This window comes from Salvelinus alpinus, chromosome 31 (genome assembly GCF_045679555.1).
Source record: "Salvelinus alpinus chromosome 31, SLU_Salpinus.1, whole genome shotgun sequence".
In the NCBI taxonomy this organism is placed as follows: domain Eukaryota; kingdom Metazoa; phylum Chordata; class Actinopteri; order Salmoniformes; family Salmonidae; genus Salvelinus; species Salvelinus alpinus.
The window spans coordinates 6,373,661-6,390,225 of NC_092116.1; the positions used below are offsets into that span (position 1 = coordinate 6,373,661).

At 44.5% G+C, this 16,565-nt stretch overlaps 1 protein-coding gene across 3 annotated transcripts in view; it reads right to left on the bottom strand.

Annotated features, from left to right (window-relative positions):
- Positions 1-16,565, bottom strand: part of LOC139561004 (echinoderm microtubule-associated protein-like 3) — a 29,012-nt gene that overhangs the window by 1,867 nt on the left and 10,580 nt on the right. For 2 of the 3 annotated variants that reach the window (XM_071377800.1, XM_071377801.1), the window contains 19 exons: positions 11,323-11,499; positions 10,995-11,109; positions 10,271-10,768; positions 8,503-8,619; positions 8,188-8,216; positions 6,055-6,084; positions 5,631-5,751; positions 5,124-5,273; positions 4,868-4,937; positions 4,664-4,774; positions 3,636-3,731; positions 2,475-2,609; positions 1,991-2,129; positions 1,486-1,637; positions 1,229-1,354; positions 782-913; positions 623-690; positions 253-341; positions 10-107 (listed from right to left, as the gene is read on the bottom strand). In XM_071377800.1, the coding sequence (XP_071233901.1) occupies positions 10-107; positions 253-341; positions 623-690; positions 782-913; positions 1,229-1,354; positions 1,486-1,637; positions 1,991-2,129; positions 2,475-2,609; positions 3,636-3,731; positions 4,664-4,774; positions 4,868-4,937; positions 5,124-5,273; positions 5,631-5,751; positions 6,055-6,084; positions 8,188-8,216; positions 8,503-8,619; positions 10,271-10,768; positions 10,995-11,109; positions 11,323-11,499 (2,453 nt within the window). The remainder of the gene's footprint in view (positions 1-9; positions 108-252; positions 342-622; positions 691-781; positions 914-1,228; positions 1,355-1,485; positions 1,638-1,990; positions 2,130-2,474; positions 2,610-3,635; positions 3,732-4,663; positions 4,775-4,867; positions 4,938-5,123; positions 5,274-5,630; positions 5,752-6,054; positions 6,085-8,187; positions 8,217-8,502; positions 8,620-10,270; positions 10,769-10,994; positions 11,110-11,322; positions 11,500-16,565) is intronic. The other variant, XM_071377802.1, reaches the window with a different exon arrangement.

Here is a 16,565-nt window from a genome sequence, read left to right on the forward strand (position 1 = left end):
GCAACTTACATTGCACTTTCCGTAGCGGGAGTAGCGCCGTCCACTCTCTGTGACGTTATAGATGTAGATGAAGTTGTCATGGGAACCCACGGCCAGGAAGCTTCCATCTGAAAGGGTAAAAAAAAAAAACATGTTCCAAATAGAGATAAATACAAAACAATAGAGGTCAAACCTAGTGGTGAGTCAGCACATATTACTGAAGCGTGGTTGACATTCGCTCCATTGTGACACTGAAGGAGCTTGACCTCTGACCTGGTGAGTATCTCATTACGGACAGCTGTTCATTCCCGTCGGTGTAGTCTGAGACTACATCTTTGGTCTGCAGGTCAAGGACCAGCCACCTGTTACAGGGAGATTGGGAGGTGGGTGGTGGTGAGGGGTGGTGGGGGTGGGGTTGGGAAGAGAGGAACACAACCAGTGTGAAGGTTCGATCCTCCAGACAAACGATTCTGCTTTATCGTCCCGGAGTTTGGGGTAAATATCTACTGGCGACATCGTGACAAACAGGAACGCATTGATACTGATTAACGCAGTAGATTAGCTGATAGCGAATGAGATACTTCTATTGCCTGCTCTAGTCTTCGCGTTTCATGCGGTTGTATTTCAGAGTGGAGTGTCTCACCTGCCCGTGCTCAGCCCAACAGACACCACAGCCCCATTGGGACAGAAATCAGCACACAGCCCATACTCCTGAAAAATATGAGGATAAGTATTTAAGAATATGTTTCACCTTGTGTGTGTGTGTGTAGGTGCGTGCGTCTGTGCATTAATGCCCGCTCACCTCTAGCGTGGTGCACCAGTCCAGTTTGTGCTCCTCTGTGTTCCACACGCACACCTGTCTGTCATGTCCACAGGTGAGGAAGACATCCTGGGAGGGGTGTGTGGCCAAGCCCCACATCTCATCCACATGGCCCTGCACGGGGGAGAGCAACACACACACACCATCACACATGCTGGCTTTCGGTTTCTATTCTCGAAGCTTCAATGTTCACTCCTCGACACTGATTGGCCTGGAGTAAGACATGGTTGACACCTCCAGTAGTTTGACCCATGGATACAACAATCTAATGCTTTTAAATCCACGACGGGGAGCGAGAAAGTGCGCTGTGCACGTCGGGGGAGAAGTGTAGGGAATCGGAACGCAGAACATGTGCAGACCAGGTGGGTAAACTGCAAACCGCTCCACATATCACTCCACGTATACTCCATCATGCTAATGTTTACATACCTGTACTATGGCCACGAAGCCGTCAGAGAAAGTGCCCCTTAGGATGGCATTTCGGGTGGTACCAACCAACACCTCTTCCCCGTCTACATCCGCAATGCAACGGACCGCCCCGAACTCTTCTGGAATCTATAACAAATACATAAAACGTAGATATTATTCGGAAATAATACATAAATAGCCACAAAAAAAAGGTTTTTAACACGCTCAGTTTGGTTATTAAGAGTGACAATGCACACACACAAACACGCGTCTTTCACCTCGCACTCTCTCTCGGGTGCCAGGTCAGCGCTCCAGCGGATGATCTTACGGTCTTTGCCCCCGCCGCTGAGGAGAGCGCCCCCCTGCAGCATACACAGAGTAAACACACTGCCGTCGTGGGCCCGCGTCTGACGCATGATCTGAAACGTCTCTGCAAAAGGAGGAAGAGAGAAGATGACTTTGTCTATTGTCACAGGCCCTGCGATAGACGAGCGTCCTGTCCAGGGGGTGTAACTTGTATATCATGCTGCCTCACGCTACAGAAACAGGAGATCGGCTCCTGCTCCTATGAGCCGTTCCCGGCTCACACAAGCCAAGGCTACTTACTTACTATTGTCACAGGTCTCACACATTTGGAGAGCAAGGGGAAAAAGAGTCACAGCTATGGAGTCTGGTAGCATAGTTGGTTGAGGAGGTACTAAATCAAATGAAACGATATTTTGTCCATATGTTTGCATTTATTTCATATGGAGAACCTAGTCCTAATTTGGAACAGACAGTTACCTTTGGCCCCTTTCCCCAGTGTCTTGACGTCGCCGGGTGATTTGCCCCAGGTCAGGATGTTCCCCTCGGAGTCCCCGGTCAGCACGTCTCCCGTCAGGCTGAACACAAAGCACTGGATGAACTTGGGCTTCTTGTATTTCTAACAGAGAAGAGAGAGGAAACATCACAAACAAGTTTGAATGGCTATATTTGTGTGGGATCTTTTGTATTTCTGACAGTAAGATAAAGATGATAAACATGTATGCAACAAATGAGTTTGAATGACTATGTAGTGGAGGTGGTTCACTGATAAATAGCCTTGCCTGAGACCTGCAGACGAGTCTAGGCTTCAGCTCAGTGGGCTATAATAGTCTTTCTTGAGGCATCCAAATAAGCCGGGTTTGATATACCCAGTCGGTCATGTTTACAGGGTGCTGTTGACCTTTTGACAACGTGAAAAAGGCTGTCAATGTAATTGTAGGGGCTTATAATGGATTTCACTCACCCCGAAGATGCCCTGCTTCTTGGTGAGTGAGCCGGCACTTAGCGTCCAGAAGTAGACGTGAGACTTGCCACAGGTGATGATGTTGGTGCTGTCATTAGGGTTGAACTCGACTGTAAACACTGCCTCGTTGGTGCTCTGGATTGACACACGCCAGGGGAAGAGTTCAAGTCGGGAAATAATTGATTCAAATGCTAAGTATCAATTGAAACTGTGAATCCCAGTATCTCATAACTGCATTTCTATGAGGACAATTAAAATGTTGTATAAGAGGGTATAATGCATAACACATCTGCACCAGTCTCAAATGGGCAGCAGCTGCACTGTATGAAAAAAAGCATTGAACTATTCCATTACAGTCCCGTGGGGGATGGGCATATATGGGCATGTGTTACATACTGTACATTGAACCAACTGCTATATTTATGTGGGCTGCTAACCCCCCCCCCCCCCCCCCATGTGACCACTCCCAATTTTTGCTGGAGATCCAAAAACTGGACTATTGAATCTATGGCACTCTCATGACAAATTATGCTTATGCAAAATCTATTTGGCGAATCATACATGTGTGCTACAAGAAACTGAGGACCAAAGACAGGAAATGAGCTCATATAAACACCCACCTAATATCCAAACCACCCACCAACACACACACACAGTCACACACGCGCGCACACACACACACAGACAAATTCACTGTCTAAAATATTTACACAGTTGCCGTGGCAACGTTGCTGAACTTACTCTCAGGGAAGTTGAGAAATTTGGGACAGAAGTCTGCGACAGAACGAGGTGACGTGGACGCCATATTTTTTTCTTAATCTATGCAAACAGTCCTCTTTTTTTCAGGCATCTACAGATTCTCACTCCAAGGAACGCTGGCTTTAACAAAGCCTACGCACGCAAATGACAGGCTTGGCTCCCAGCAAAGATACACTAGAGGCTTATTTCATGTACATGGGCAGGTTTGTTATAGCACAAGGAAGCAGATGTATACTGTAAATGGTATTGATTATTACCATTTTACTGCAATAAACCTACTGTGCAATATGAATAGGACTCTCTATGTGTGTTCGTGTGTGCATGCATGTAGGTGTGTCCGTGCCTGTGTGCTTGCATGAATGCCAAGTGTGCATGCGTGTGTGTCTTGGTGCATTGCTTTACCTTAACGTCTGCGTGCTTGGTTCCTTTGGCGCAGTCCCACACAGACAGCATGTGTTCATTGGAGTCATCAATCACACAGAGGAAGGCTCCAGAGTCCTGCAAGCGGAGGAGACGTGAGTACGAGCGAGAGAAGGAACCAGTGAGAGGCCATATGGCAGATGGAGAAGTAATGCAGAGTCACAAGGACAGGGAAACGGAGATCAATAGCTAATGTGAAACCGTCTGAAGGGTCGTGGGTTCATTCCGCTGAGTCTACCCATACAAAATATATGTACACATGACGGTAAGTCGCTTTGGATAAAAGCATCTGCTAAAAACGGCATATATATAAACTCAGCAACAAAAAAATGTTTGTTGCCATGTCCCGTTGTTGTTGTACCTGTCCCGCAGGTGTGATGTTCGGATGTACCGATCCTGTGCAGGTGTTGTTACACGTGGTCTGCCACTGCGAGGACGATCAGCTGTCCGTCCTGTCTCCCTGTAGCACTGTCTTAGGCGTATCACAGTACGGACATTGCAATTTATTTCCCTGGCCACATCTGCAGTCCTCATGTCTCCTTGCAGTATGCCTAAGGCACGTTCACGCAGATGAGCAGGGACCCTGGGCATCTTTCTTTTGGTGTTTTTCAGAGTCAGTAGAAAGGCCTCTTTCGTGTCCTAAGTTTTCATAACTGTGACCTTAATTGCCTACCGTCTGTAAGCGGTTAGTGTTTTAACGATCGTTCCACAGGTGCATGTTCATTAATTGTTTATGGTTCATTAAACAAGCACGGGATACAATGAAGATCTGGGAAGTTATTTGGATTTTTACAAATTATCTTTGAAAGACAGGGTCCTGAAAAAGGGACGTTTCTTTTTTTTTTTTGCTGAGTTTATCCATCTCTCTCAATGTAAGCATGTATTGGTTGTTTGTGAGTGTTGTATGGAGATTTGGTGTCGGGTGTTTTTCAAAAGCCTTATCGAGTTGACAAAGGACAAGGTACTTAAAAATATAGACCGTTCATTTTGTAGTAAGGATGAACACTTACTGCAAAGGAGAAGGCTACAGATCCTACACCTCGCTCAAACGTGCCCAGTCCTATCTGTTGTAGGGTGATCAATGTGGAGGAATCCCATATGTGGACATATGGCTGCAGGGGCTGAGAGACACAATTAGACGTATAGGACTTGATAAGTGTGACCATTTACAGTACATAGATTTGGTAAACATTTTCATTCATAAATTGCCTCACCTTGCCATCCTTATCCACCCCAGCCGTCTGCCCCGACGCCACCCGCACCCTGTCTGGATGGATGGTTAGACTGAAGGACAGACAAATTGTGATTTTATACAGCATCACATTCTTTTAACTTGACAATCAATTCCTCACATTTTGCTTGCTCAACAACAATTTGTGTTGATTTTGTACAGTTTGTTGTATTTTATACACATGACAAATAAACTTGAATTATGACATGAGGTGTCATGGTTCAACGTGAGCCACTCACCAGCGGACACAGTCTGTGTGTTTGCTGTAGTGGCGTTGAGTGCGGTTGTTGATGTGGTACAGCACCACCACACAGGCGATGAAGTATACTGCCTCCCCCGACGCCAGCAGGTACAGGTTGGCTCGGCAGTCACGCCCCCGGTAACCGTAACTACGCGGCTCCAGTCAAGGTGACATCACTGAAACGTCTCATTGGTTCATCAGTCTAAATCATTAATTCAGCCTAAAGCAATTTCACCCACAGCTACACCCATAATAACAGGTGATTTATGGATGACACAACTTCCACTGAAACGGAGGGCTTGGCTCAAGGACATTAGGGAATTTACATACATTTCTCTATCTGACTCATGGGCAAAATTGACTTAATGGCTTTCATCTAATAAACTTTGCACTATAGGATATCAAATATTCTAATCAACCATGACTGGGATTTAAAAACACACAGTATGTTGCTAGATCAAAGCCCCATTGGTCGTGACTTGTGGGAGGGACTTAGGAAGGATACACCCAATCGAGTTCCAGTTTCTCTACAGGTGGCTCCATCCTCAGATCATCGTAGTTCTGGATGTTGGAGGGGACGTACATGGTGATTGGTCGACCGCGGATGAACATCTTGATTGATTGACCTGTCAGCCAATGACAGATGAAGAAAAATGTATGACAAGACTGGACCATGGATACATATTTGTACATCTCCAATTGCTACCATGATTCAATATGAACTTTCGCTAACCTATCCTCAACCAAAGCCCTGGTGATGCTACAATATCCTACACCACAAATCACATTTAGATCCTAATTCATTCAATAATGTTAAGTCAACAGTGCAGTGCCATTAACCTGTATGAATCCTAAGCCCAAGTCTCAGAGCTACATGTAGTTGAACGACATAACAGTTAACACATAACATCCCCCATGATGTCTCGTACCTTGGGTTCCTCGTCTCGATCCGGCTGATCCTACGAGAGGAGAGGAAGAGACAGAGACAAATAAACACAGGGATCCGAGCAGAACTAAATCACAGCCGATTGCAGCAGGGCAGGTCCTGCTCTGACATTACGGATCCACTGGGACCAGTTTCAGAGGCGCTCGAATGTGATCTATGAGCAAACCAGTGGGGTGGATTTCCAACATCAGGCCTCCTAAACCAGTGGTTCCCAAACTGTGTTTGGCGCGCAATTGTTGGTCAAATAAAAAAAAATAAACATCAGAGCCTGCCAAATGTTCGACAGAGAACATAACATATTGTTTTAGGGTGGTGAAAGAAGATGGATTGTCTGAGTCGTGTCTGAGCTTAAAGCATCCTGTGTATACATTATATCGCAATAACCAGGTGAATCTCCTCTTGAAACGGACTGCAATCTAGGACCAATAACGTCTCACACTCTTCAATTTAAAAAGGTTGGGGAGTGGAGAGTTAAAAAAATATGTTTTACACGTGTTGTGGAAGGTTCTGGTTCTGGATGTTTCTGGTGGGAAAAGGGGCTTGACCCATCTGCATGTCTCACTATGAAAAGGTTGTTAGTTGTTAAAACTAAAAAGGCAGGGCCCACGCCACAGGTTGAAGGAGCATGGGAAGGGAAGTCGGTACAGTTGAACTACTGTAAGTTATTATCTAGCTCTTTTATTAGTCATTAGTGACACTACATGGAATTTTCCCATAGGCCTACTTCATACTGCTCCTGGACCCCGTCGAATCAAATCAATGACAGATTTGGATTGGTTTAAAATATAGGGGTATTTCCACACTAGCCATTCACATTTCCAAGTATGGACATTCAGTTAGGATACAGTGAGTTCAATTTAAAAAGACCTGGTTACACTTTTTACAACCCTCTCGTGATGCAGAAGAGACAGTTGCAGAAATGACCTAACTCGTGTTGAATTCAGGCAGACCTGTCCCGGGCCAGCTCAGAGAGACAGTGAAAAAAAAACGGGAAAACGTCTAGTCCTGGCAAGCTCACAGAAAGAGAAAGAGAGAAATATTTTTTGTTGTTGTTGAAAACCGTTCTTCTCGGGTAAAACAGTCATCCATCATCCCGTCAGGAGTCTCGGAGTGGTGCGGCAGCACGGTTAACCACAATGGATGGCTTTCCAGGGAGAGTCCAACGGGAGCGTCCCAACCCAGAACGGAGTGGCAGAGCACTAAACAGACTCTCTTGTGTTTAACATCAGGAATGGCTGCCGTGCTACCTCATAAATAAGCCAGTGTAAAAAAGTGTCTCTGTGATCACAGTACGATGAGGGATATTTCTGACCAGGCTTATTTTAGGTTGTGGCAGAGGGATGGACTGTGATGGACTCCGAGCGACCTTTGAGCCTAGAGACGACTAGAGGATGGATGCAACGTCCAGTGGCCAGTCACTTTTACGACTGTCATTATTATAATGTGTAGAGTATTAGTAGCAGTAATATTGTTGTTGTTGTAGTTGCAGTATGCTCCTAGTATACACAGACGTAAGCTCTTTTGAGGCTCACTCCATGCACCCTTTGTCTAATAGAAACCCCTTGTCTTGTGGCTCACTGATCAAATTTACAGACTATTATGCTAATCGGATGGGCGCATCAAACTGATTTTCCGCCAATTGAATCCCCATTAGGTCCAACTGGTAAAAACACAGAAACAATCAGAGGGAATGTCCTCTTAACTCGCTCTGGTTTAGGAATGAGTCACCATTATAAAGATAAACCATACTTCAAGCCAACGCTCATAAAAGCTACTATCTTTGACATTATACTATCTTTGACATTTAGTATGCAGTTTAGTGTCCCCAACTAAAGAATGGGAATGAGAAGTTAACACACCAAAAATGAGATGGCCTTTCAGCCTATAACTATGTTTATGCATTTACAGGGCCCCTAAATGGAGGCTATGGACACATTTAATAATAGGTAGAGTAATACACAGGTTAGCTGGAGCTGTTATGTACGTATGGGCTATTCATCCAGTCCAGGTCTGGCCTGCAATCAGTCTGTGAGTCATTTAAGCCAATATAGAGACTATGGTTGGATAATACTTTGTAGGGAGTCTGGAGAGAGTAGTGTTGTTGGATATACATTACCTGCACTGGCGATGAGCTCTTTGGTCCGGCTGTGAGAAAAAGAAAAAAAACATAACTGTTAGATACTATATCCAAGAGACTCTTTCAGACACTTGGACCAACCGTTATATTATACAGTCTTTGGGCCCAGCTTACGCAATTGGGATATCCTAAGACTTTTCAAAAGGAAAGGAATTTTATTTTTTATATAAAGGGCACTTGTTTTCCAATGAGTGACTATTTAGTGAAATATGTTTCTGCGCCCGTAGGAAAATGAGATGTGACAATGAGTTTGAAAGCTGGTCTTGCTGATGGATCAGATGGGCCTTCTCTCACCTCTCCAGACTGGGGGATCGGGTGAGGAGGTTGGCCGAAGAAGCTGCTTTTTTGTCCAACTTCTTCTTGGTCTTCTCCTGGGGGTCCTTTGCCAGTTTCTCACTGTTCCTGCGAACTCTGGACAATGAGGATAGGGAGTCTGTATAAGAGGATTTATGTGCAGGGTTTGAGACAGACAACCACACTTGGGAACACAAACACATACTTGCGCAGAGACATGCACACACACACACACACACAAACACGCTTGCACGCACACGCTCAAATGAACTATGAATGTGTCTGTGTTTCAACGTGTATTCTATGACGGGCCAGGGATTTCCTGTAAGCCACACAACCATTTTCCTGATGATGTGCTCAATAAATCAGAGAAAATTGCCCTCGTCATGTGACCAGGGATGTTCGAGGTATGTAACAGGAAGTAGAACTAGGAAGTGAAACCCAGCTGACTCCCTTCCCCTGAAGCTCCTACTGATTATACACATACTAGGTACATTATTTAGACAGTATTTGTATCCAAGTATGTAATGTAACTGAATAGCCTAGTTCATATTACGGTTTGGATCTGGATAAAAGTACTTCATAACTTAAGACTTCCCATCCATAGCGCCGCTGGTTCTAACGGTGTGGCATGATAGAGCTAACTGAAACATATGCTATCAATCAGCAATAGGCCTCTTCCAAGTCATAACTAGCAAACAAAACATCAACACACACACACACAGAACACAAAAACAAATCAGAGGAATAATGTAGCAATTATTTTGTGATTATGGAGCGGCATGCAGCAAAAAAAATTTTTTTTTTAAATTGACCAATGAAAAGCCCCATTGAAATGTCCGCATGCAGGAAATCATGCTGAATCAATCCATGCTTGAAGGAGGAGAACTTCGTTAAAGGGTGAGGCTCAGGTTAGATCATCAGGTTAGTGTGGATTCATGAACACAACCCCAGTGTTATTGTTACACCGTGTGAACTACTCAGCTTGTGTTTAACTGCAAACCCCAGTTGTTCTGAACGTAACCCTTAACATTGATTCAATGTCTTATCTGTAGGGCATGGAGTTTAACTATGGTCCAGAGTTTTTCCTGATCAGATCACATTGACGGTAAAAAAACGTTTTATTTTATTATTATTTATTTTTTAAACTCTGGCCCCTACTCATCTGACACGCATAACTAGGCTACCACTTCTTTGGGCTGAGATCAAGTTTTGTTCTAGACATAACTAGACTGTGTTTTATTCATTTTCATGGATATGCGGTGAAACGGCTGCTGCTTGGACAACGCGGCCATTTTGAAACGTTGTATTCTAGATCCCCACATCAAAGAGGTGTTGACATGGCCCCCAGCTTATCCTGGCATTCACTACTATTATATACACAGGGTTGAGCCGCACGACCCTTAACACATTTTCCACTGCGCTTGATTCGGTGTGTGTGTGTGTGTGTTGTCTCTCAAGGACGTGTCACTCAGCATACGATGAGCGCTGTCATTATGAGACACAGGGCCTTATGTTCCCAATCACACTTATTTAGCCCCCGGCTCAAACATATGGACAAATAACACAGCAGCCGGATCCAGCGGGAGAGAGCACGTAATGTACGCTCCCCGGTCAACAGTCTACCGCAAACGGATTCATAGATTAGAGTTTTGACACTGGGGGGTTTGTAGAAACACAAGCATAGAGAATAGGAGATTTATCCCCAAAAGCCATGCAATCAGGCAGGAATGGAGAAGAGGAGAAGGAGGAGGAGACGATAACGCACAAGGGTTTATTCTGGCCCTCCAGGATAGTGGAGAGAGGTCCGCTCCGGGGACTGGGGGGCAGGTCCTTAGGGGTTGCTGGGGACCCCGGGATTGGGGTCTGGCGGCCTGAACTCAGGCTCTCCGTGGAGCCATTGGGGTCCTGGAGGTCCTCTCTCTGGAGGCTCCTCATGGTGGTGGGGTGGATGGGCTCCTCTACAGAAGACGCCCTGCTCAGGTCCTTTTCAACTTCCTCATCCTCTTCAAGCCCCTGGATGCGGTGGAGCGTGGCCCGGGACCCCTCGGTCGGAGAGATACCCTTGGGGAGGGCATCTTCCAGGGAGAGGCTCTGGATGTCACTGGTGAGAGCCAGGGGGACCCTGTCTAGCCCCTGGTCCTGCACCAGCGGGGTGAGCTCTGTCTGGGTAGCCCGATCATATGTAGGGGGCTTACACATAGGGGCTAGGGATCCATTGTCCCCATAGTGACCATTCTCACCTTGAATGTTGTTTCCCACTTGGCTAGAGACACACACAGTGTAGAGTTGAGATCAACAAGGATAAAACATCATACAATATCAAACTGAATCCAATAAGACTTTACTATAGAAGCTAGAAATCCACATTCCGGCCACTAAGTCCAATGTCTTGACTGAAAAACGATGCCCTATTTACACACGTTGATAATCTAAGAGCCATATCTTTATATAGGTCTCTCCTACCCACTCCCTCTGTGCTGTTACAGTACCTGGTGGCAGGGTGGCGGGTGCCATCCAGGGCTGAGCTGGAAGACAGTTTACGGGAGCTGGAGAAACCATCAGAGCAGAAGACTTGGTTCAGGACACGGGCCGCTGCAGGGTTCACTGAGGTCATATACAGTAAGACACAATCACACACATTGAGGATGGACATGACATTGAAGCACAAGACAATGGTCATAGGGATGGGATAATATTATATTTGATTCGATTCTATTCTATTCTATTGGCTTCTGGTACTGTAGACATGCTTACATTAGTCAAACCAAGTCGTTTAAGACCGCAATCTGATCTAAGGTGTGATGGTTGGCCACCCACCTGCGATGAGCTGCTGTTTGAGCAGGGGGATCAGCTGGTCGTGGAGGCGGAGCCTGCGCAGCGCGTCGGCCAGTGATGACTTGAGCAGAGTGATCTCGTTCTCCTGCAACTGAAGGCGCCCCTCCATCGTGGACACCCGGTCTGGGTACTCAGCGCTGCTGCCTGCCGACACATCATCTGTGCAGATGGACCAAGACAACCAATCAGGAGCTGGTATGGAACTAGACAGTCTGGAACTAGATGAACCATTAGTAAATGCTAAGGGCGCACAAGGACAACCAATGAGGAGCCTATATCCAACTCCATGATGTCATGCCATTGTAACTCCCACAGAAGTGGTATAAACCAAGCAGCAGCAATGCATTCGCGGAATACCGTGAAAGAACTGTAGAGAAGGGAGAACTTCCAAAGATGAGCACACTTAGACATGACCGCAGTGAGTGTTGTAAATACTGCTAACAGCCCACAAATCTTCCTCAAAAGAGACAGGACATACATTGTGCATGAAGATGGGCCTTTGAAGCCAACATTAATGTGCTCATCCAGCACTGTTTATAACTTAAAAAGAACAAGATGAAAGTGTCGATGAGTTTGGAGAGAAATGGTTTATTTACTTCAATATCACGAGGCTTTGATGCTGCTTACTGACTGAATTAAGTCCCATTTTTATCAAAAATAAAGAAGGCAGGAGACTATTGCCAGTATTAGGAGAAAAGGAGCTAAGGGCATGTGTTTCTGCTTCTCTCAACCGTTTGCAATTTCCAGGGGCAGCCTCGCAAAAAGGAGTGGAATGTTCTAATTGTTTATCATCAGTTTGTGTTTAGGGAACAAGGTTTAGCTCAAATGGTTGTTAAGTGTCCGCAGACTTACTTTCTCTAAAGTAGTGCGCACGTCTCGGGCCTTTCCCATTATGATTCTGTATATGTCCACGTTTCCTGCGAATTTCCTGAGACATGGCAGTAGGAAGACTTGTTTATCAATAGGTTGTGTTTAATGAATGGATTTTAATCTGTTCGGCTATTAATCAATCACCACAGATTTACACGTTCTCTGTGTGTACAACATGTTGGGATTAGATCTATTCTATCATCCTGCATGTTTACATTTCCAACTGATTTCCTCAGAGGTGAAAGGGAGACAGAAGGCATTCCAGGGTGTTGCAATCCACATGTCATGTGACTAATGATCAGACTCTGAGCCAACTGCAGCTTTTTTGTCCTTCTTTTTTTGCAGCCTACACAACTTCCTGCTTTGGTTGGCAACATTTGTTCTATTGTGTGTCAGTATGTGTGTGTGTGTGTTTGTTTTTACTATCCTTGTGGGGACCAGAAGTCCTCACAAGAATAGTAAAACAAGGACAATTTGTGGGGACACTTTGCCAGTCCCCACAATTTCACTGGTTCCCACAAGGAAAGAAATGCTATTTTAGGTTTAGGGTTATAATTAGGGTTAGGGGTTAGGTTTAGGAGTTAGGGAAAATAGGATTTTGAATGGGAATCAATTGTAAAACAAACCTGTGTGTGTGTGTGTGTGTGTGTGTGGGTCTACAGTTCCCCGTTGGAAAATCCCTGCTTTTTCTATCACTTTATGAAATACTTCCTCCTCCCTAAATTGGACATATGTTGCTATGGTAACCACGCCGACCAATGACCATGCAGTCCAATAAAACTGTTACGTCTCTCTGGGTCAGGGGAAAGAGTAAGTCGTCTGATTGATTCAGAACCTGATCGTGGATAAATAGACCGATTCTCCGAGTCTACTTTTGTAAAACGTTCTGTGAAAAGAAAGTTTGAATTGATTTAACAAGTACAGAGTCATCTATAGGTCACCTTACAAATCAATACGCATGGTCGTTTGAATTACATAGCCTGCGTATTCTGTATCATGCATATGGATCTGGAAGCACATTGACGATGCACTTAAGAACAGCGTTTCTGTGGGATGAAATGAAAACCGACCACGTGGGTGAATCACCATGAATCGTGTTCCAAACATGCCTTAACAGCTCTGCCATCTACTGGGTTGAAGAGGTGTATATACCTTGAGAATCTGGCACAGCGGGTTAATGTGATGCAATAACTGATACCAGGCCAAACTGGCATCCAGTGGGTGTGGCTTCCGTTCTCCAAAGTCCGTTCCAAGAGGACGCACATGACTGTCAGCTAACGTCAACTATGAACACTGCCACATTCTTCCTCTCTTTCTCCACCTCCTCCTCCTCCCCCAGGCCTTCCCATGCATCATATCCAAGTTGGGGAGCTTATCGTTTCCTTTATTGTATGAAAGTGACTCACAGATCGTTACTTTCCCTTCCTCCTTAACCTTTTACCGACTGTCACTGCAGGTGAGATATAGCATATGCTACTACTCAATCCTCATGCTGACACAAGCACTGTAGCAGTCAAGCGATCATCTCACAGTCATTGTTGTTGATAATAAGTATTTGTAATGCAAGTGGGCTTATTCCCTTTGAGGGTTGAGGAGAGGAGTGGTTCTGACTGAGTGCCTCTCACCCATTTACTACTGAGCACTTGGTGAGGCGTTTCTTAAGAACTTCTAAAGCACTTGACTGTTTTGCCTTGCTTAGCTCGTAAGGAAGGCAAAAACAACACTTTAAACGGTTGGGTAAGAATGCGGTGGCCAAGCAAACATGCAAATCATCCCAAGAGGAGAACCAGTTTGGCTTATCGGCTTGAAAGTATGAAAATATCTCTCGCCTTAAGGCCTTACAAGACTGTTTCGCTTTTCAGAGACAGAGGGATTCCAGTTATGCCTTCATTCGATACATCCCACACACTCAATCTCTGGACCAGAACACCATGGCTCCACTCCACACACAATGGGGTCTTTGAGGCTTGCTGGGAGGGAGTCTCTGTCTGCTGTCTGTGTTCAGACAGACTTGGCCAACCGTGTGCAGGGCCAGGCCTCTCACTGGACACACACACACCACAGAGACAGATCAACAACAGCAATGGAAGAATACAGTGGCATTTCACCCAGTAAAATATGAATTAAATGAGAGAATGACGCTAACGGATAACTTCCAGTTATATTAACATTACAGTAGTAGAAGCTTTTTTTGGATTCATTTAGGTCTATACTTTAGAACCATAACTATATACTGTATATCTAAGGCTCTGGTTAAAAACGGCGTGTTAGACACTATGCCATGGATTTGATACATTACACATATATTCTTGCCAGTTGAAATTCCACACTTTCAATGTAAAATCAAAGGCAAACTGTTTTTTTCCACCAACTCCATGAACTTGGTCATGATGACACACACAGGGAAACATGACTTCACACACTTGTTTGAAGAGGTCTTAGAATTTAGCAGGAGAGCAAGACTACTGTACTCTAATTAAGGATAGGAAACACCTGACTCAAGTGGTTGAGGTAGGGCACAATGTCCTCTAAGGAATATTGATATTCACTAGCATTGTGAAGAGTAAATGCTCTGCAGCCTACAGATAATAGGGCCCTAAAGCAATGAGGAAGTCTAATCTCAGAGTCTACATTAAACAATGTGGTTGTGAGGCTCTATGGCTGAGTTTAGACAGGCAGCCTAATTCAGATTTTTATTTTTTTATTTTACCAATTGAGCTTTTGACCAATCAGATCCGTTCTGAAAAAGATCAGCTCTTTTCACGTTAGATGTGATTGGTCAAAAGACCAATTAGTGGGAAAAAAATATCAAAATTGGGCTTACGTGTCTAAACACAGTTTATGGGACTCAGCTGTATTGTAACACAATAATTAGGATCTGCTCCAATCCGCTGGCTTTAAAACCAAAATCAAAAGCCAGCCTTCCAACTCTCTCTTTTGGCAAATCTCAGCTGACTTGATCAACTGTGCGTGAAGCATTAAGCAAAAAACAACTTGTGGCCAAAAATGTATCCAAGTAATTAGAAACGTACGGGAGAGACAATGCAATGGACTGTGTACAGGAGCATTGAAACATGATCTATTCACTTGTCGATACAGATACACTCTTCAGTATTGCAGTATTGTTCGATCACTCGCTTTCTCCCAGACTCGTTCTCTCTCACACACAGACACACGCACGCTGTTATAGTCACAGGGCAGGAGGGTTTCGGGTCATTAAATATCGTGTGGATGAAGGGCGGGTGGGTGGCGGGTTGCATAAAAAGAAAACAATAGCCTACCTTAAGAGATCCATAAACGTCTCATTCTTATGCAATTTATATCTGTAGGCTACATTGAGGTTTTTATTTCATTAGTGCGTAAACCTAAGCTTTGGGGCATAACTGTCTGGCGCCAAATAGCCGACACGTCAATCACTTTTGGGAACGGGCAGAAAAAGTTCATGTCGAACCACGGAGGCAAAAAGGTCAATGTCAGAGTTGAATTAAATAAGAGTAAAGCTGCGAAAGGAGAGTTGAAAATAAAGAAAAAGGAAGACCGGAAAATTAATGTTTGGGGACGATTTGGCTAAGTGGTAAAAGATTATGATATCAGTGCAGGCTATGTTAAGTGTGATGATTGTGAGGCGCCATACAAATTTGACAGTCACAAGACGGGGACTTCAAATAGGCCTATGACACGTCAAGGGAACTGTAGCCTACTGGGTTAAATGGAAACTGAGCCTATATATTAACTCCTGCAAAATTAAGCATTTCTTGCAGTAAAATGATACACAAAATGTAGGCTAAACTTGGACTCAGGAACAGGAGTGGAGAAATATTATTTATTTATTTCAGCATCTTGAGAGAATGCGAATGTGCCTTTAAATACCGTCTGTATCAGTGGAGACTGTGAAGGGTAGGACGGCTCATAATAATGTCTGGAACGAAGCAAATGGAATGGCATCAAATCATGTGTTTGAAACCATGCCACTGATTCTGCTGCAGCCATAACCACGAGCCTGTCCTCCCCAAGTAAAGTGGCACCAACCCTCTGTTCGTATAGAGGTGCTATCTTTATTAGTATCATGAAAGCTGATAGTATTTCAACCACATCAAATATGCATCCAAGCCAAACTGAAATGTTATCAGAAACATGTTGGGTCTGGGTCGTTTTCAAATCGTTTTGTTTACAACCTGTCAAATTGATGTCATATGGACATTTTGCACAGAAAATCTTTACATTTTTATATATTTTTTGAGTTAACCCATTGCATTTTCTCCCCGGTCCCTAAATCTCTTCGCTCTGCAGAGATGACAGAAACCTTTACCGATGTCAACTACATTGAAGCATTCATTCCATCAATTTATGACATT